This window comes from Hemitrygon akajei, chromosome 17 (genome assembly GCF_048418815.1).
Source record: "Hemitrygon akajei chromosome 17, sHemAka1.3, whole genome shotgun sequence".
Lineage (NCBI taxonomy): Eukaryota > Metazoa > Chordata > Chondrichthyes > Myliobatiformes > Dasyatidae > Hemitrygon > Hemitrygon akajei.
In genome coordinates, this window is record NC_133140.1 from 73,966,788 (window position 1) to 73,988,681 (window position 21,894).

General features: G+C 40.1%; 1 protein-coding gene across 1 annotated transcript in view; it reads left to right on the forward strand.

Annotated features, from left to right (window-relative positions):
* Positions 1-21,894, forward strand: part of wwox (WW domain containing oxidoreductase) — a 1,114,422-nt gene that overhangs the window by 297,089 nt on the left and 795,439 nt on the right. The window contains exon 6 of the mRNA XM_073070392.1: positions 11,619-11,707. Coding sequence (XP_072926493.1) covers positions 11,619-11,707 — 89 coding nt within the window. The remainder of the gene's footprint in view (positions 1-11,618; positions 11,708-21,894) is intronic.

Genomic DNA, 21,894 nt, shown 5'->3' on the forward strand with positions numbered 1-21,894 from the left:
CGGTTATTCAGTATTTCCTATGCTCATTGTAGGAGCCATGCACTTGTTTTCTGTCTGCATTGTGTTCTGTGTTGTGCGTATATTATGGTAGCTTGTCACATGGGTGGGGGTTCAGCAAAAGCGAAGGGTTAAGTTACATAATTGTACTTTGTTCTAGGTAGTTTAGAGCTGGGGACCACTGGGTGTGATATCTTTTGCTGAGCTTAATTATATTTGAAATGATTTAATGCGACTTCACTAAAGTCAGCTGAAGTACATTTAATATCATGAGATTTAGTTCTGTAAGTTTCATTGCTTCAAAATTGTATATTTGCTAGTTGCTAATAAAGGATCAAATACATTTCTTTGACTTTTTTGGACATTATTATTGGTTTGATAAGAGAGCGCATCAAACAATATAACTTGGTCTCTAGTAGTGGCATGGATTGGTTTGAGATGCCGCTACACTCAGGAAGCTCGTGTTACAAATTTTTCTAATATGCAGAAAATAGATATTCAATTTAAAAAGAAGGAAGAAAAGTTTTAGGATTATAAGTAAAATAATGTAATAATGGAGACCATGAGGAAAAAGGGTTCAGTGAGATAAGGAAACATAGAGAATGTTATATAAAATAATCATGAAATATCTGAAGGAACAAAGGAATATTTCATTAAAAATACATTTGTTAAAAGTGAGATGGAAGCCATTGAAATAATTAAATGATGGCATTACTTTGTGCAGGAGAACTGCCAAAGAAAAATGACACAGAGCTACAAAATAGGACCACCTGGGTCCTACCCTCCTTGCTTTTAGGTCCCCTCTTCCTTCCCTTTCTCCTATTTCTCCTAGTGTCCACTCTCCTCTCCTATCAGATTCTTCATTATTCAGCCTTTGACCTTTTCCACCCACCTGGCTTCACCTATCATCTTTCAGCTAGCCTCCTCCCCCCCCCCCCCCCAACCATCTTTTTAATCTGGCATCTTCCCCCTTACTTCTCAGTCCTGAAGGAGGGCCTCAGCCTGAAACATAGACTGTTTACTCTTTTCCATAGATGCTGCCTGGCTTGCTGAGTTCTTACAGCATTTTGTGTGTGTTTATTTGTATTTCCAGCATCTGCAGATTTTCTCGTGTTTGTGAGGTAACAGTGTAGACAGCATGTGTTGAAGGGAGCCTTAAAGAAGAAATAAATGTTAGAGGTAGATGTTTATGAGGAACTCAAGACCATAAGGTAGTCTGCATCTGTCAATAGGTTCCACACATCATGGTATTAAAATTAACATTAGCTCATTTTATTACCATGATGTTACAGGTTAAGCAATGAAAAACATCTCAGGCAGTACCACAGTACCAGACCACAAAGGAAGCCGCTGTTCAAGTGGAAAACATCAATGGAGCATTGTTACAGGGATCAGTGGATAATCAGTGTCAAATGTTGCTTTGGCAGCTCTGCTATGAGACATTTTACTAATAAAGTGCCACACAAATGAAAGTTATAATTTTCATCTACTTACTTTTACCAACTATACTTAAGTATCCCTTGATTTTGTAGTTCATGATACTGGTATCTTCAGATTTTAGTATATTTGTAGATATTAAGTCAAAAACTAAAAAAGACTGAATGGGTCATACACTGTCACTGGAGACAGTTTATATTCCAGAGTGATAACCTTTCACAAGAACTGATGAAAGCTGTACAAATAAAAAGTTAACTGTTTCTCTCTCTATCAATGTTGTCTGATCTACTGTGGTTTTTGAATTTTCTGCTTTTGCTCAAAATTTTCACCATCTGTGCTATTTTGCTTTTAAGATACCTGTAATAAAATTTACTATGAATATGTACTGAATGGTAATTGGTTGTTTGTTGGCCTTTGAGTGTAGATTTTCATTGATTCTATTGTATTTCTTTGTTCTACTGAGAATGTCTTCAGGGAAATGAATCTCAGGGCAATATACTGTGACATATACATACTTTGATAAATTCACTTTGAATTTTTGTTGAAGATTTAGTTTAATGTGGAAAGCTTACGAAAAATCTTATAACAAACTAAAATGGGTTTAGATGCATATTTAGCTTTAGATATATCAATAAGACTAAGTGTACAGAGAAAATTTACAAGAATGTTGCTGGGCCTTGAGGACCTGAATTTATAGGGAAATGTTGAATAAGTTTAGACTTTATTTGCTGGAGTGTAGGAGAATGAGGGAAGATTTGATAGACGTATACAAAGTTATGATGGGGGAAGGAAAGGGTAAATGTAAGCAGGGTTTCTTTCCACTAAGGTGGAATGAGAGTAGAACTAGAGGTCATGGGTTAAGGGTGAAAGGGGCAATGCTTAAGGGGAACATAAGGGGCAGTAAGAGGTGAAACAGGGACACCACTTTTCCCTTATTAAGGAGAGAGAGACCCTGTGGCATGTCAAATTACTGGGTGAACAAGTAGTCTTTGGGGTACTGCAAGTCTGTCTTTATTGATGCTTGCTGCACACTTGAGTGCTCAGTGGAGGTTGCAGATGCTTTTTGCTGGTGGGGGAGGGGGATTGTTGCTGCTGCTTTGCATGGGAGGGCGGAGTTGGGGGGGCTTTGGGGTTCTAACATTTAACTTTCATTCATTCTTTGGGGTACTCCTCTGTTTTCGTGGATGTTTGCAAAGAAATATAATTTCAGGACATATATTGTATACATTTCTCTGACATTAAATGTGCCTGCTGAAACCTAATGAATTTCTTCACTCCAAAGGTGGTATGAGTGTGGAATGAGCTGCCAGTGGAATTGGTAGATGCGGGGTTGATTTCAGCATTTAAGAAAAGTTTGGATAAATACATGGATGGGAGGCATATGAAGGGCTATGGTCCATATATGGATCGATGGGACTAAGCACAATAATAGTTCGGCATGGACTAGATGGGCCAAAGGGCCTGGTTCTGTGCTGTAGTGCTCTATGAGTCTATGTAAAACTATCTACCTTTTCTGTAATAGCTTGTGAATGGGTTAAGGAATTATTATAATGTAGCGGAGTATTTAATTGGAATGAATCTAAAATGGAGGTGAATTATCTTTAGGAATAAACAAATTGCTTCCTATTTTAAGTTTAAAGCTGTAAATTGGGGTTAAGAGCATGTTTAATAGATTGATATGACAACAAACATTTGTGGCAGTAGTAACAAATGAAGTTGATAGCTGGGCTAAATACTGTTTATCTATACTCTGGTCTTGCACTGTCAGATATTGTAGTCATTTTCATGCATGAGCGCAGATTGCTTTGTGATAAATGACAGGTCATTTGCTATTGGTCTCTACGAGATCACCCTCTGTATTTGGGTAATGATTGTTTTAGTTTATAGTACATTTTACATAATTTAGTGGAGCAAATTGTTGGCTTTTGGGGTTAATCAGGTCTGTATTAATTTAATGTATATATTTTTGGTCTAACGGAAAATATAGTTTGGCGTATATTGTAGCAGACATCAGCTCTGTTAGTCTAGCACTGCATCAGTGGTTCCCAGGAGGGCATGCTGCCCAGAACACCACTGATATGGCACATATTGCTTTATGTCAAATGTAATCTTGTTTTCTTCCTACACTAAATAAATCTGCAGTCCAGCTTGAAGAACATTTATGGTTATACCATAATAAAAATAAACTGTTTGCGGTAAAGTGTAGTTGACATTTATCTGCTTATTTGTGGGCTCTATTGCTGTCTACATACAACACAAAACATAATTTGTCATTTTATAAATACATTTCGACCTAAAATCCTGCCAGCATCTGTTAGCGTGCGAGGATTAATGTTGTGTGCAGTTATAGCACATGACTGCATTGCCAGGAAGCAAGACTAGGCCATGACTTCTAGCTTTATCAGAAGATTAGGTTTTTGGCAGTGTGGCTAACTGATGAGATTTATTTTTTTAAGTCAACGAATACTACCAAGGAAACTGAAAACAGCATGTAAAAATGCTGCATATTTTTTAAGCTGACAGATGTTGTGAATTCTAGATGGTGGCTTGAACTGAGCGAGGTTATTTATTGTTCACTTAGCTGCATGCTGAACTTCAGAGAAACAAACTACCTTGAGCAAGCTGGTACTCTTATCGCCTTTGATAAAGTAAGTGGGTTAAGGAATTGAGTGACCTCGCTTTATCACCATCTGTGCGTCTAATAAAGCAGAAAATGTTGTAAATGCTCATCAGGTCAGGCAGCATCTACAGAGAGGAAGAGAATTCTGTGCTCAGGCAAATGACCTTTCATCAGAATTGGCAAAAAGGTTAAATGTGAAATATGTTTTTGTTATACAAAGGATGTATGTGATGGGAATGGACGGGAGAGATTAAGCCAAAGCTCGGCAAGAGGGGGCGCTGAAGCTATTTAGTAAATAACAAAAGGTGGATCTGTAAGCAGTGTGAATTGGAAAATGCAAATCAATGTGAAATTACCTGCAAGAAAGCGCAGGGAACAAAGAATGGGAAGAAATAGTGTACACTGGAACTGTGGAAAGCAAAGATTTACATTCTTGTTAATCCAAACTCAATGTTAAGTCTAAAAGGCTGAAATAGGCTCAGTCTGAAGGTGAAGTGTTTTTCCCTAGGCAGGCGGAGGGGAATCATGGTTTGAAAAAGGGGAAAGGAGAAGGGAGGAAGCAGGAAACATCAGAGAGACGTTGGTCTTTGTAGAAACAGTATGGGGAGATAGGAGGTAGAGGGGTCAGGGTCAGAGTGGATTAAAGTGACAGGTCCTGATTCTGCAGCAATTTGCTTTTTGATTTGCTCATTCTATGGTAAGCCCCTCATGTTTGGCAATTGGTACTAGCCAGAATCGTGGAAAATTACAGCTCGGAAGGTCATCATGGAGTTTGTATTTGGAAATGGAAAGACAGATGAGTTGGTTGCTCTCCAATCCCTTTTCTACTAGTGCTGCAGATTATTTCATCTACAGTACTGTGCAAAATTTTTAGGTATATATATATATATACACATATGAAAGAGTCCTTGAAATTGAGTCGGTAGGTTGTGGAACGAAGTTATCCACTTAAGGTGAGGGAAGTTATCCACTCTGGTTCAGGAGTCTGATGGTTGGTGAGTGATAATTGTTCCTGAACCTGGTGGTGTGGAATCTAGTTAGTAGAACAAGGATGGTGGCAGTACCAGTTTTAAATGAATCTCACAGGCAGAGTATATGTGCAGTCACTACATTGTGAATTTAATTCTACCAATTATGGGTTAATTTCAAGGAAAGAGGTTTATTAAATTAGCTTGTGTTTGTAATCAAGACTATCATTTTCAATTATCAGATGCTAAATTGTTATCTCTTTTGACATTGGAGAGAAGTTGGTTGTCGATTTTAGCTAAATTTGAAAAAATTTTATGTTCCGTGAAGAGGGGAAGTTTAAACAAATAGGTGAAGAGTATCTCACAAACATGAGAAAGTCTGCAGATGCTGGAAATCCAAAGCAGCACACAAAATGCTGGAGGAATTCAGCAGGTCAGGCAGAAGTCCTGAAGAAGGGACTTGGCCTGAAATGTCAACTGTTTATTCATTTCCATAGATGCAGCCTGACCTGATGAGTTCATTCAGCCCTTTGGGTATGTAGAGTAGCTCCTGTTTGCAAGATGGCAACCCTTGGTATTTAATTAAGATAGAATGCTTTTGTCACTGTAAGCTCATCTGTAGCAGGCTAGTCATGTCAACACCAGCATCAAGGGATGGTGACTCTTATACTGAAGTGTACATGATTGTAGTATGTGGTACATTGTATTCTTGATCTCTCAATATATGTCATGATGGCCCTTGAACTTTATCTGTCTTTCTCTGCACTTTCTCTCTACCTGTTACAGTATATTCTGCATTCAGTTTCTTTTCACTTTTGTACCTCCCCAAAACTTATTTCCGGAATGATCTATCTGAATGCAAGCAAATAAAAGCTTTTCACTGTACATGTGACAATGATAAACCAATTACTGATTAGTATCTTTGTTGTGCTTTGCATACCTCACTGGGGACTAGTCTGACTTGTCATGGCTCATTGTTAAACAGTTCTTGACTTTATTGAATACCATAAAATTTGTGTAACGTGAAACTAACAGAGAAATGGACCCTCTGCCTGGTTGACAGTTTCAGACGTTATTCCCGTATATATATCTACAGAATAATGTTTTGCTGCCGAGATTTCAGAATGTGATGGGTTTAATTTTCATCTGATGTGTGTTTTAATTATGATTTAAAAGTTAAATAACTAGAATTAAATGCAGTAAACAGGAAAGTGAGTATAATTTTTATGTTGGCATGTTTAATTAGAGCTATTAAATTGTGTTAATTAACCTCTTGCATAGACGCTCCCTGTATTTGCAAATTTCCTCCGTTGAAGCAATACTCAATGGAATGTGATAAAAGCAGTGGAGTTGAAAAATACTGACATACAATAGGAAGAAGGAACATTTTATTCGAGTAATATTTTCCCTCAGTAACTATGTTTTATTTATGCATTTGATAGCCCAGTATTTATTTGGAGGTATATTCTTGGCTAATTTTTTTAATGGTCATGATGTGGTGTGGGCTAAATATAGTCTTGATCTATGGTTCAGGCACTCCTTCCACACAAAATTAAGATTTAAGATTAGTTTTATTTGTCACATGTACATTGAAACATACTGTGAAATGAGTCATTTGCATCAACGGCCAACATAGCCCACAGCCTGCAAGTGTCCCAATGCTTCTGGCACTGATATAGCATGTCCACAACTTACTAACCCTCACCCATACTGTATGTCTTCGGGATACGGGAGCAAACCAGAACATCTGGAGAAAACACATGCAGTCACGGGAGGAACACACTAACAGTGGCGGAAATGAACGCTGATCGCTGGCGCTGTGATAGTGTTACGTCAACCACTTCACTACTGTGCCATCCCACTTTTCTGCTCCTTGGTCTAATTTTTGATCCATGCTGTGATACTGGACTGTGAGCATCCCTTAATAATAATGTCAACAGCTCCTTCTGTCAAATGGCTGGTTAAGTGTTGACTGATTATTTTTATGACAAAGCAATCTAGGGCAATTTTCACACCATTGGATTATTGTCAATGTTGTGATGAGGCTGGAACAGCCTGGCTGGTGGTTATTTGGTTTTGGAGTGCCCCAATGTACTAACATCAGCATCACAGTCAATGCAGACTGCTAGAGTTGCTGAAGTAGTGGATAAATCCGATGAAAGTGATAAAATCTGATATAGTTTATATTGACTTTTGTCCAGAAGCCTTTCGATAAGGTGCTGGACTAGTTTACCAGCAGCATTGAAGCCCATGGTGTAAATGGGATTTGGATGGTACAGATGAACATTTGATTAGAAACATCTGAGATGAGGCAAAAGAAATGGAGTCTGCTATGAAAGAGTTGCAGGAACATTTATAAGTATGTTTTTAGGCTAAGGAAACAGTTACATAGATATATAGGAGAGGCCTTGGTCGTTTGGAGAAAGGAAAACTGAGGGGAGATTTGATGGAAGTATAGAAAATGATGAGTCTGGGCAGGGTGGATAATGGAGTGCAGTTCCCTTTGGTGGAGGACTAGAAACTGCAGGCTTAAAATAAAAAGAGAAAGAATTAGTAGTGACTTGAAGAAAAGCTTCAATACACAAGATGCCTTTGGAATCTGAAATGCTTTGCCTGTGGATATGTTGGAGGCAGGCTTCTATTGTGTCCTTGAAGAGGAAATTTGAAAAAAAAAATGGTGAGGGAAGTCTTACATGGCTATGGAGAAAGAGTTGACGAGTGGGTGGAAAGTTGTTGTGGTGTTGAAAGGCCAAAAGATCTCCTTCCGTGCAGTAGCCATTCCATTACTACATGTTGTCTGGCTCTGTGGAGGTTTCTAGTGTTCCTGGATATTTGAACATGGATTTAATTGATTTTGCTGACTTTTATGATGGTCATGATCTTGAGAAGAAGCCATCTTGGATAATCCACTGGATACTTCTGTTGAACGTGGTTACAAATGCTTCAGCCTTGTACTTAGCATTCACCTGTTGGCTCCTGTCTTTGTGGAGAGCGGAGATGGCCTTGGAGTCGCCTCCTTCCATTGCCTGCTTAATTGTCCACCACCAATCACTCTCGTCACCCTTGGGATATTTTACTTTGTTGAAGGCATTCTTTCATTGACTCATTAAACACAGCTTCTTTCATTGACTCAGTTAAGCGGGATTACCTCCAAGTTAAAGATTGATAGAAATGCTTTACTTTGTCCTGTTTGATAATGCTATTTTCAGCTGTTTATGAGGTATAAATTACCATGCTGACTATGTAAAAGATTTTTTGACTGCACTGTAGAGTAATTAATTGCATCTGGTAAGTTTGCAAACTTGTCAAAGATAATTCCTCTTGACACGGATCGCAATGCACATCTCGAAGAGTTAATGTCAAAAAAGAAATTATTTTAGCTGAACATCACCCTAAATGTAAAACTTATTTTGATGAGAAATTTTATATTATTCTTTTTAACAGAATAACTGAAATCAATGCTGGTCAATCATATCAGTAATATTTTTGCTGCCCAGGGCACACAGTCTAAAATGTTTCACCAGCTTTTAAAATGTTTAAGATTGTTGCTTCCTTGAGTTGTAATTCTTTGCTCCAGGGAGAGCAATCTCTCCTTATGTAGTTTAATTTTAAATCTGAAGACTTCTAGCTCCAGTTGTGTGCTCATAAATTTCTTCTTCACTTTCTCTAGGATCTTAACACCTTCCTAAGATGACATGAAATTATTTTGTTATTCATTAGGAGCTGCTTATCCTTAAAATAATGGAAGTTGTAATGATTGCTGTCTTTTGATTGATGGATTTCTTCTGATTAGAGACTGGGTTCTCAACCTTTTTTATGCCATGGACCCCAACCATTAACTGAGGAGTCTATGGATCCCTAGTTGGGAACTCCTGGACTACAGGGTCTAGAATCTGAATCTTCACGGCACAGAAGGATACCATTCAGACCATAAAGTCCATGGTCACTCCTTGTAAGACAAACCATTCATTTTCTTACAGCCATGAAAGTCAATTTCTCTCAATTTCACTATTAGAGGCAGGAGCGCCAGACTGTAACTTGCATAAAAATAAGTTTTCTTGAATCCTCTTGTCTCTTCTGCCCTTCAGTTAGCGATGTCACCCCTGTTTTTGAGAAACCTGTTAAAGTGAACAATTTTTCTCTATGTTGTTCTGTTTAAGTCTGACCTGATTTAGCATACCACCCTAAATTTCTTGTCAACCTTCTTTACTGCACGAATGTAAAAAAGATAATACAGGAGTAAGCCACTCAACTCTGTAGGTTTGTCTGTCATTCAAGGGAAGAAATGGGTATGGGGAGTGGTCGGGTAATGGCAAAGATGTAGGTTTGAATGAATTGCAGAACAGGCTCGAAAGACTGTATGGCATAGTTGCCCACCTATTTGCAACAGTTGAAGTTAATTGTAATTTACAAGTACATGGATACACAGATGCAATGAAAAACTTACTTGCAGCAGCATCACAGGCACCTGGCATCAGAAACACAGCATTAACATGGAAAACAAACCTAGGGTTGGTAGGTCTTTAATTATGCTGGTTGCTCTACTGAGGCAACAAGAAGTGTAGACAGAGTCCATTGATGGGAGGCTGTTGTTGTGGTGTGCCAAGCTGTAGCTATAATTCTCTGTGATTTCTTGTGGGCACGTGCAGATCATTTGCCATTACAAGACATGATCTATCCTAATTAGATCCTTTCTCTGGTGCATCAATAAAAATTGGTGAGGGTCAAGGGGAAAATACCAAATTGCTTCAGCTTTCTGAGAAAGTAGAGGCACTGGTGAGCTTTCTAGATCATGGCATCATTTAGTTGGACCAGGGCAAGCTATTGGTGATGTTTAATTTCAGGAACTTGAAGCTCTCAACCCTATTTTGACTTCTGTATTGTTGATGTAAGCAGTTGCATGTGAAAAGTAAGATTGCATGGTGTGAATGGTGGGGTCATTGGTGATTAGACGTTACCTTCTTGAGGTAGAACTTCATGTAGATACTGTCAATGGTTGGAGGGATGAGCCTGGGCTTAGTCCACTATTCTGCAGCTTCTTGTGTTCCTGGACATTCAAGCAGCCATACTAGACCATGTTGCAACAAGTCAGGATGCTTTAAACATTACATTTGTAGAATATTTTGGTGGAGAATTTGTTGGCATGCCAAACCTCCTTAATCTTAAGAGAAAGTAAACACGTTTGCATACTTTAACCATTTTATCCATTTTTGGACACTGATGTTTGTTTTTGTTTTGGATTTCAGATGGATGGAACAAAATATTTTTAACAGTGTTAAATTATTTGTAGGAATGAAATGGTCAACATAATCTTTATTTTTTGTGATTGACTTTGAAATTATCATTATTTCTGTTCTCATCTGTCATTTTCTGCCCTTTCTCAATAGTTTACGTGAAACTAAGAATCAAAGTTCAAAGTACATTTATTATCAAAATACATGTATGTCACCATATACAACTCTGAGATTCATTTTCTTGAGGGTATTCACAGCAACTACAAGAAACATAATAGAATTAGTGGAAGACCACAGCCAACAGGATGGACAATCAATCAATGTGTAAACAAAACACCAAACTGCAAATACAAAAAGAAAAATAATAATAGATAGATAAATAAATAAATAAGCAAACACATAAACAAACAATGACTATTGAGAATATGAGATGAAGAGTTCTTGAAAGTGATCCCAAATAACAGCTTTGTGTTTTTGGATGTACATTTTTAACCCAGCTACTACTATTGTACTCTGGGCATAGTTTCTACATCCACAAGATCATTAATAATGGATTTAAGATTTATGACAGGATAAAACCATGACAAAGCTTTTAGCAAGAATGTAAATCAGTTTTCACTTACAGAAATAATTTTTTTCCCTTTGAAGAAAAGCTTTGTTAAAAAGATTTTTATGGCTCAATGGAAAATGCTAGTATTTATGAATAAAAAAGGTGCTCAGTGGTTGAATAAAACTACATCTACTATGGACTCTTAACACCGTTCTCCCTACTTTTTATGAACCATCTTTTTATGAACATCCATAATGTAATCCATTTAAGGAAGAATGCATTGCATGTTGTGGTTCAGAAAAGCTTTTAAGAGTAGTTGTTTTGTTTTGTGTTAACTTTCCTAAGTGCATGCTTCCTTCTGCTGTGTTACACTTCAGATGTGTATTTACACAGCAGTTCACAATTCAGATTGCTGGAATTACTTTGGCAAATTGCCTTGAACTCAAATAACTCAACTGGTAGTCTCAAGATAAGATTGGAGTGGTGTGAAATGAGTAAATTACCTACCCAAAAAAACTTTATAAATGGAGTCAGCGAAAACACAAAACTTGTAATTTACAACTGCCAAACGGCTTCATCAAACTTGTCATCTCAACAGCTCAGAGTTATCAGCACTTTATTTCATGAGCTGTAGAGTGAATTTGGGCCATTTCACTTGTTTTAGTTGTTTTTTTTCTTGTCATTGAAAATGCACTTTGCCAATAATTTGTTATAGAGGCCAGCCCATATAAGGTACTCTGCTTTTCAATATTTGGATGAGGGTTGGCTATTTTTCATGATTTGTAAACTTGTCCATTTGTGTTTTATTTTAGCATAAAGCTAAAGTAGAAGCCATGATTCTGGACCTGTCTTCCCTCCAAAGTGTCCAACAGTTTGCCGAAGCCTTCAAGGCTAGGGACCTGTAAGTTGCATTCAAAAACTTTTACTTAACTGATACTGTCTGGTAAGGGTGGGGGGGGGGGGGGTCAACTGCACAGGACTGAAGTAAGCTGCAGAGAATTGTAAACATAGTCAGCTCCCCCATGGGCACTAGCCTCCATAGTATTCAGGACATCTTCAAGGAGCGATGCCTCAAAAAGATGGCATCCAGCATTAAGGACCCCCATCACCCTGGTCATGCCTTATTCTCATTGCTACCACCAGGAAGAAGGTACAGAAGGCAGAAACTCAAGAACAGCTTCTTCCTTTCTGCTATCCGAATTCTGAATGGCCATTGAACCCATAAATACTACTTTACTACTTTTTAATTTCTATTTTTGCACTACTTATTTAGTTTAACTATATATATATTTACTGTAATTTTGTTTTTCTCTATTATGATATATTGCATTGCACTGCTGCCATAAAGTCAACAAATTTCACGACATATGTTGGTGATATTAAACCTGATTCCGATTTCTGGTTTTGTTTAAAATAAAAACATTGCTATTCTGGCAACAATAACTCCGTTTATGCTTCATGCTTGAGTGACTTTTATAATAACCAGCTTTATTAGACTAACTGATGTGGCTTTCCTTTTAAATGAAATAACATAATTTATTACCTCTGAGAACACAAATCCTTCCATTTGGTTACATTTGTCCTGACCCTCAATCTGAATTTGAAGGAGGTTTATAATCTGTCGATTAGACTCCGGTGAATCCCCTCAAAATACATTAAACTAAACACAGAAAGAAGATGTTGAGCTGAAGTCTCTTTTTTTTTGATTGGTTGACATCTTTAAGGTGTTCTGCAAACTTCGTTTGTAGTCCTGTTTTTATTTAAGACAATTGCTAATCCCATTATCTAGTGATGATGTATAACTATTCTTTCTCTCATTTGTTGTGAGGTTAAAATCAGTAAAAGAATTATTGCCTTGAATTTACTTTTACAATTATTTTAATATGTAGTACATCATATATTTTGTAGATGGATGTATTAATCTTATCCCTTATCCAGTCCCATCAAATTTCCTTCTAGTTGACTCATTTCACTTGATAGAACACATTTTGTAATGAAGGAACAAAATTCTGGAGAAATTCAGTAGGTCATGCAGCGTCTATGGAGGGAGCAACAAAGTCTGACTTCTCCCCTTCCTTTCTAATCCTGATTGAAGAGTCTTGGCCCAAAACGTTGACTGTTTTCCATAGATATCTTTTCCATAGATATAGCCTAGCCTGCTGAGTTCTTCCAGCATTTAGTGTGTGTTGCTTTGGATTTCCAATGTCAGCAGGTTTTCTCATGATTGTGATCTGTGGAGGAACATCTTGGGTCGAAAACCTTCATTTGGACAGGAGATGAAAGGTCTCAACCTTAAACATCGTGTGTCCATCTCCCTCTATAGATGTTGCCTGACTTACTGAGCACCATCAGTATTATGTGTATTGCTCTTAATTTCAGCATTTGCAGTCTTTTTATCCAGATTTTGTAGGTGCTAAAAAAATGCTTAGATTGGAAGATTTATTTCTGATTCTTGGTGCTTTGACCAAATGCTGCTTTCTTCTATTTGGATGGATCAGTACATCAGATCTAGTCCTAACCGCAACTTGAAATGCAAACATTGCTTTCTGCTTCACAGTAAACATACATGGCTTGTGTATTAGAGTCATAGAACACTGCAACACAGAAAATAGCCTTTCAGCCCATCTGGTCTGTGCTGAACTATTTTCCTGCCTAGTCCCATCGACCTGCACCCAAACGTAGCCTTCCATACCCCTCCCATCCATGTACTTATCCAAATTATCTGTGTATGCTTTTAAGTAAAGTATCCTGTGATCAATTATTTTCCATGAGCATAGAACATACGACAACACAGCACCGGAACAGGTCACAGCCCGCAATGTCTGCAATAAACATATTGCAAAATGAAATTCAATCTCTTCTGTCTGAGCATGACTCATATTTCTCAATTCCCTGTCACCAAAGAGTATTTCAATCGCAAACAAGGGAAAATCTGCAGATGTTGGGAATCCAAGCAATCCAAACAGAATCCAAGAAAGAGTACAATCCTGCTGAAGGGTCTTGGCCCGAAACGTCGACTGTACTCTTTTCCATAGATGCTGCCAGTCCTGCTGAGTTCCCCCAGCATTTTGTGTGTGTTGACTGAAGAGTATTTCTTCCAATCTCTGGAACTGCTGGAATGAGTTACATATCTGAAACCAGGAATAAGGGTTGTACTCGATGATTTCAGGGATGATTAATATTAGCTTTAAAATTTTGGAAGATAAAAACATACTTGGGTGTGGCCCATGGAATCAGATCCTACTAAAAACTATGACACAAGGACTATAAGAGTCAAAGTTTCGTGGGTTGGTGAGGGGTGGGGGTGCGGGGAATTTGCCTTAAATTTAAAAAGGTAGTGAATGAATATTTCTGACCATGTCACGGAGCTTCTTTACACAATTGATACCCAAAAATTCCACATATAGTGCAGAATTAACCCAATATGTGACTCAGCTACTAAATCCAGTGGAGGCTGTATCTCATTGTTCCTAATTTAATAATATTTGCATGTACCCTCTGTTGGGACAGTTGGAAAGATTATTTAAAATAAAATAAACCACAAAATAATAGGCCAAGACCACTCTGTGATCACAAGTCGCAGTGCCAAATATGCTCAGTTTATGTTAGTTAAATCAACATTCGCAAGTGGAGTGTCTGGCTTACATCCTTTGGTTATGTAAAAGGAACTTGAGACAAAAGAATTTGTTTTGGAATTAAATGGAAATTTGAAATTCATGTTAAAACAATAATGTTTTCATTTCAGCAATTGCAAGTAAGTACATTTGAAAACTTAACCTGGTTCTTAAAATCTAAAAACAAGATTCTGGAGATGGTGGAAATCCAGAAGAACATACACAATATGCTGGAGGAACTCATTAGGTCAGGTAGCATAAGTGGAAAGGAATAAATAGTTGATGTGTTGGGCTGAAACCATTCATCATGAGTCCTGATGAAGAATCTCGGCCCTGAGTATTCCACTCCACAGATGCTGCCTGACCTGATGAGTTCCTCCAGCATTTTTTGTGTTAAAGTTTGAGATTTTTAAATTATAATATGTATAATTGTTGATCAGATAAAAACAACCATCAGGGGGAGAAAACACAAACAACGTGGTGAACTGCTCCAGTTATGTGACAAGTTGTTTGTGTTTTTTTCAAGTATCCTCAGCTAATAACCATTCATGTGAAGTAGGTATTTATGCTAGAATGCTAAAAATCATCTTTAGAGGAATGCTGTGAGTGGATCTATTGTTGTCCCTCATTACTTGTTCTCTCGGTTTTCCTTTATATACGTAAAATTATGTTAACTTATAATAAGAAGAACATGGTTTTAATAGGGATTTTGAATTTGCTGGAAAAAATTAGTCCTTTTACCTCAGTACATATTGCAGCAAGAGAAGCAAACACATTTTTATTTTATAAAGACAGGAGATTTTGCAGAGGCTGGAGATCCAGATAACATACACAAAAGCTGGTGGAACTCAGCAGGTCAGGCATAAAGACTCAACATTTCGGACAAAGACACTTCATCGGGACCTTGGCCCAAAATGTCAACTCTTTATTCTTTTCCATAGATGCTGCCTGACCTGCTGAGTTCCTCCAGTATTTTGTGTGTTACTCATTTTTTTAATACTCATCTTATCAAAATTTAGAAGCTACAGGATGCATTACTAAGATTAACCCAGGGAAAACCCTCAAATGGCTTGAGTCAAATCTTGAACAAAGAATGATGGTAGTTATTGGGTGTTAATCATCCTATTTCCGGTATTTTACTGTAGGACTGCCATATGAAAATGCCCTAGGCCCAGCCAGATTTTGTAGCTTAATCATTTGCACTTCTTCAGTTTTAAGATAATTGAGAAATGTATCACTCTATTTGCACCTACCCAGATATTGACCCAGTTGATGCCACCATATAGGAAGGACTGAACAATGTTTGGGCTTGAGCTGATAGGTAGTAAGTAATGTTACCAGTGCATGATTTTCAGGCAGTAACCAACTGAATTGAGTTACACTTGCATTTCTGGCACTGAGACATCCATGTGCTGGAGAATTCCCACAATTGAAGATCTTGTAGCGATGTGCTACAGACATGTAGTGCTGTACCCCGTGTCTGGGCATGGCTGCCATGAACTGCGGTGCCAGAATCGATGGAAAGTCCGCCAGGATTCTGGTGAATCCGTTGTCCAACGGCGTGATGGAGTCCAGGTGTGGGGCCGGCAACTTGGCTTCACCCAGGGAGAATGTCTGGAAAGTCTCAGCATGTACTAGTCTTTTCCCTTGCAAGTCGACCAGCAGGCTGTGAGCTCGCAAGAAGTCCGCCCCCAGGAGTGGTTGGGCCACCGCGGCCAGTGTGAAGTCCCACGTGAACTGGCTGGCGCCGAACTACAGCTGCACTGTGCGGGTGCCGTAGGTCCGTATTGTGCTGCCGTTTGCGGCCCTCAGGGTGGGTCTTGGCTTCCTGTTGCGGGTGTCGTACTCCATCGGGGGCAAGATGCTGATCTCTGCTCCGGTGTCGACCAAGAAGCGGCGTCCCGACTGTTTGTCCCAGACGAACAAGAGGCTGTCCTGGTGGCCAGCCACCATAGTCATTAGCGGCAGCTGACCCTGGCCCTTATAGGGCGGGCGACAATGGCGGGCTTTTGTGCCCCACCGCTGGTGGTAGAAACACCACTGTTCACTGGCCTCCTCACTCCTGCCTCTGTGTTGTGTGCGCCCCCCTGCTGGGCCTGGTCTGGTCTGCTGTTGGGCGCGTGGCCTGGTAATCTGACGGACAGGTGCCACACTCTCCCTCTTGGCTTTCCACAGCACGTCTGCCCAGGCTGCCACCTTCCGGGGGTTACTGAAATCTGCGTCGGCCAGCAGCAGATGTATGTCCTTGGGCAGTAGCTCTAGGAACGCTTGCTCGAGCATGAGGCAGGGCTTGTATCCATCAGCCAGGGACAGCATCTCATTCATCAATGCTGACGGCAGTCTGTCTCCCAAACCGTTCAGGTGAAGCAGGCAGGCACCCCGCTCACGCCATGAGAGGCCAAAAGTTCCAATGAGCAGCACCTTGAATGCTTCATATTTGCCTTCTTCCGGGGGCGACTGTATGAAATCCGCAACCTGGGCGGCCGTCTCCTGGTCACGCATGGAATCAGAGGATATCTGCCGAATCTGGAACTGGGCTTCTGCTTGGCTAAACCACACGTGTGGTCGCAGAGTCCAGAAAGTCGGCAGTTTTAGCGAAACTGCGTGAACAGATGAAGAGTCGGTCATCTTTGGTCCAAATCCCGTTTGGACTGTCGGGGTCACCAATGTAGCGATGTGCTACACACAGCGCTGGCATTTAAATCCCTAGCGCCCGCCCATTCCAGGCGGAAATGACGTCAGAGGTGCATTACCAAAGTCTCCCCCCGCGCGCTGGCTGTTTATGAGCCAGTTCGCCTGCACAGAAAGTGGGTCGCCACAACCTCACTTTAAGGTCTAGTCCTGACAAAGGGTCTCGGCCTGAAACGTTGACAGCGCTTCTCCCTATAGATGCTGCCTGGCCTCCTGTGTTCCACCAGCATTTTGTGTGTGTTGTTCACTTTAAGGTCTCTTTGTCTTGTTATTTCATGTTCTAGTTATTTATTACTATTTATTTATATTGCATTTGCATACTTTTTTATTCATTGATCCTGTTTATAATCATTGTTCTATAGATTTACTAAGTATGCCCACAGGGGAAAAAAAATCAGTGTTGTATGTGGTGACATGTATGTACTCTGATAATAAATTTTACTTAAAACTTTGAACTTTGAGTAGAAACTCAACTGGACCAGCTTTCCAAAAATGCAGACAAGAGGTGGTCAGAAACAGGCAATTCACTGCCAAGAGACTTGCTTTCTTGTTTGCCCAGTATTTACAAAGAAGAATTTAGTAGAGTAATGAAATAAGTCTCCACTTACCTGGATGAATACAACAACAAACCTGTTCAAAATGAACTTGAAAAACCAGTCAAGTTGATTGACATCTCGTCCATCATTTTTGGTATTAGGTGAATGACAGCAACTTGTTAAAGATTCTCTGTCACCTACACCCTTTGCTAGGATACCTTCTGCTTGGATGGATCAAGGTACAAGCACATGGGAATAATGACACTTTTAAGTTATGTATCACCCTGACTTGAAATGCATCACTGATACAATTCACTTCCACTTTCTCAAAACTTCAGAAGTCCATATTTGAAGTATCTTACAGCACAATGAGAGTCATTAAAGTTAGTGGTCCACTGTCATTGTAGAAGGCTGACAAGTTTTGGACTTGTCTATGGTGTGCAAGTCAAATAAAATACATAAAATAAAGCAGCTTCATTTTGTCAGGTTCTTTCATTTAATTTTTTCTTGTAGAAGGCCAAGGAAGATCTTGGCCCAGTATTGATACATGGGTTTTGTGAATGAACATGGTGTGGAAGTTTGCCTTGTATTTGCTTTGTAAGTAAATCCCAATATTATTTGTGTGTTCGAGTCCATCAATTGACAAATATTCATGAGCATTGCCGTGAAACAATAGATGAGTGAAAAATATGTTAGATTAAGGAAACCACGATGATTTCAGCCTAGTGTGCCTCCAAGTGCCCCCAACTTCATCCTCAAAAATGGACTTAATTTTGCTAACCACTGAGATCAGCCTAGCTGGCCTTTGATTCCCTGTCTTTTACCATTCCTCCCTTGTTAAAGAGTGGAGTGATTTTTGCAATTTTCCAGTCCTCTGTAACCATTCCAAATTTGAGTGATTCTTGAAAGATCTCTATCAACATAGAAACATAGAAAAACTGCAGCACAGTTCAGGCGCTTCAGCCCACGATGCTGTGACAAACATATACTTTAGAAATTACCTAGGGTTACCCTTAGTCCTCTGTTTTTCTAAGCTCCATGTACCTATCCAGGAGTCTCTTAAAAGACCCTATTGTATCCACCTCCACCACCGTTGCTGGCAGCCCATTACACGCACTCACCACTCTCTGTGTAAAAAACTTCCCCTTGACATCTCTGTACCTACTTCCAATCACCTTAAAACTGTGCCTTCTGGTGATAGCTATTTCAGCCCTGGGGAAAAGCCTCTGACTATCCACATGATCGACGCCTCTCATCATGTTATACACCTCTATGAGGTCACCTCTTATCCTCCGTTGCTCCAAGAAGAAAAGGCCAAGTTCACTCAACCTATTCTCGTAAGGCATGCTCCCCAATCCAGTTAATATCCTTGTAAGTGTCCTCTGCACCCTTTCTATAATTTCTACATCCTTCCTGTAGTGAGGTGACCAGAACTGAGCACAGTACTCCAAGTGGGGTCTGACCAGGGTCCTCTCTAGCTGTAACAATACCTCTTGGCTCTTAAGCTCAATCCCATGATTGATGATGGCCAATGCACCGTATGCCTTCTTAACCACAAGAGTCCACCTGCGCAACAGCTTTGAGTGTCCTATGGACTCGGACCCCAAGATCCCTCTGATCTTCCACACTGCCGAGAGTCTTACCATTAATACCATATTCTGCCATCATATTTGACCTACCAAAATGAACCGCCTCACACTTATCTGGGTTGAACTCCATCTGCCACTTCTCAGACCAGTTTTGCATCCTATCGATGTCCTGCTGGAGCCTCTGACAGCCCTCCACACTACCCACAACACCCCCAACCTTTGTCTCATCAGTAAATCTACTAACCCATCCCTCCACTTCCTCATCCAGGTCATTTATAAAAACCATGAAGAGAAGGGGTCCCAGGACAGATCCCTGTGGCACACCACTGGTCATCAAACTCCATGCAGAATATGACCCCTCTACAACCACTTTTTGCCTTCTGTGGGCAAGCCAGTTCTGAATCCACAAAGCAAGGTCCCCATGGATCCCATGCCTCCTTACTTTCTCAAGAAGCCTTGCATGGGGTACCTTATCAATTGCCTTGCTGAAATCCATATACACTATATCTACTGCTCTACCTTCATCAATGTGTTTACTCACTTTCTCAAAAAAATTCAATCAGGCTTATAAGGCACGAGCTGCCTTTGACAAAGCCATGCTGTCTATTCCTAATCATATTATGCCTCTCCAAATGTTCATAAATCCTGCCTCTCAGGATCTTCTCCATCAACTTACCAACCACTGAAGTAAGACTCACTGGTCTGTAATTTCCTGGTCTATCTCTACTCCCTTTCTTGAGTAAGGGAATAATACCTGCAACCCTCCAATCCTCTGGAACCTCCCCCATCACCAATGATGATGCAAAGATCATTGCCAGGGTCTCAGCAATCTCCTCCCTCGCCTCCCACAGTAGCCTGTGTTATGACCCCAGCCCCCTCCTTTGTGAGAATCGCAAGAGCCCTAGTGAAGGGGGGGTCATTGACCCAAGAGAAGAGAAAGATGCGTGCGGTGTCCCTCGTTTCACGGCGAGGCAAAAGCTGGCGACTGTGGTCATTGTCTCGTGGAGACACCTTTGTGAATTGGGAACTGTACTACGTGTATACCCTCAGGGCAATGTGGGTGGAGAGATGGAGAGAGATTGCATCATCCCAACCTGATTGACATCTGAGACCCCGTGAGTTCAGATAAAAGAGGGGTTGTAAAGACGGCCCCCCAGACGCACCAGAAGACACGCTAGAAATCCTGTGACAGCATTTAATAGCGACAGCCGGTGGTGGGGTTCATGTACGTCTTTTCCTTGCCTGGGATTGGCGACTTCACCACGAAAGAACGGCTTAGCTACAGGAGAGGCCACAAGTGAGCGTCCATTCCCCAATGAGACTCCGACGAATCGAACTCCTAAAGGTTGGAAAAAACCCGCCGGGTAACTGTTTCATTCAATCTCTATCTCTCTCTCTCTAACAAAAGTGCACCACCGCGACACCCCAAAAAGACGGCAGCTGGTGGAACTGCAGTGAACGCAAGAGACTTTTAGATATACAGTGGACAATATATACCTTACCCTTAGACAACGATAGAGCTTATTTCTTATTGATTATTACTATACCTGTGCTTTAGATTGAGTATTGACGACGTATGTTATCTGAATGTTTGTATTAACCTTACTTTTGTGCCCCTTTATAAATAAAAACGTTTAAAAATGGTACCATCAGACTTCAGCGGACCTCTCTATCTTTGCTGGTAAGTGATCCAGTTATGGGATACGTAACAACTGGGGTACATCTCGTCTGGTCCTGGTGACTTACCCAACTTGATGCTTTCCAAAAGCTCCAGCACATCCTCTTTCTTAATGTCTATATGGTCAAACTTTTTAATTTGTTGTAAGTCATCCCTACAATCGCCAAGATCCTTTTCCATAGTGAATAATGAAGCAAAGTATTCATTAGGTACCTCAGCTATCTCTTCTGGTTCCATACACACTTTCCACTGCCACACTTAACTGGTCCTGTTCTCTCACGTCTTATCCTCTTGCTCTTCACATACTTATTAGAATGCCTTGGGGTTTTCTTTAATCCTACTTGACAAGGCCTTCTCATAGCCCCTTCTTGCCCTCCTGGTTTCATTCTTAAGTTCCTTCCTGCTAGCCTTATAATCTTCTAGATTTCTAACATTACCTAGTTTTTTGAACCTTTCGTAAGCTTTTCTTTTCTTCTTGACTAGATTTTCAACAACCTTTGTACACCATGGTTCCTGTACCCTACCATCCTTTCCCCGTCTCAATGGAACGTACCTATGCAGAGCGCCACGCAAATATCCCCTGAACATTTGCCACTTTTCTGCCATACATTTCCCTCAGAACATTTGTTCCCAATTTAGGCTTCCACGTTCCTGCCTGACAGCTTCATATTTGCCCTTACTCCAATTAAAAGCTTTCCTAATTTGTCTGTTCCTATCCCTCTCCAATGCTATGGTAAAGGAGATAGAATTGTGATCACTATCTCCAAAATGCTCTCCCACTGAGAGACCTGACACTTTGCCAGGTTCATTTTCCAGTACCAGATCAAGTACAGCCTCTCCTCTTGTAGGCTTATCTACATATTGTGTCAGAAAAACTTCCTGAACACACCTAACAAACTTCACCCCATCTAAACCCCTTGCTCTCGGGAAATGCCAATCAATCTTTGGGAAATTAAAATCTCCCACCACGACAACCCTGT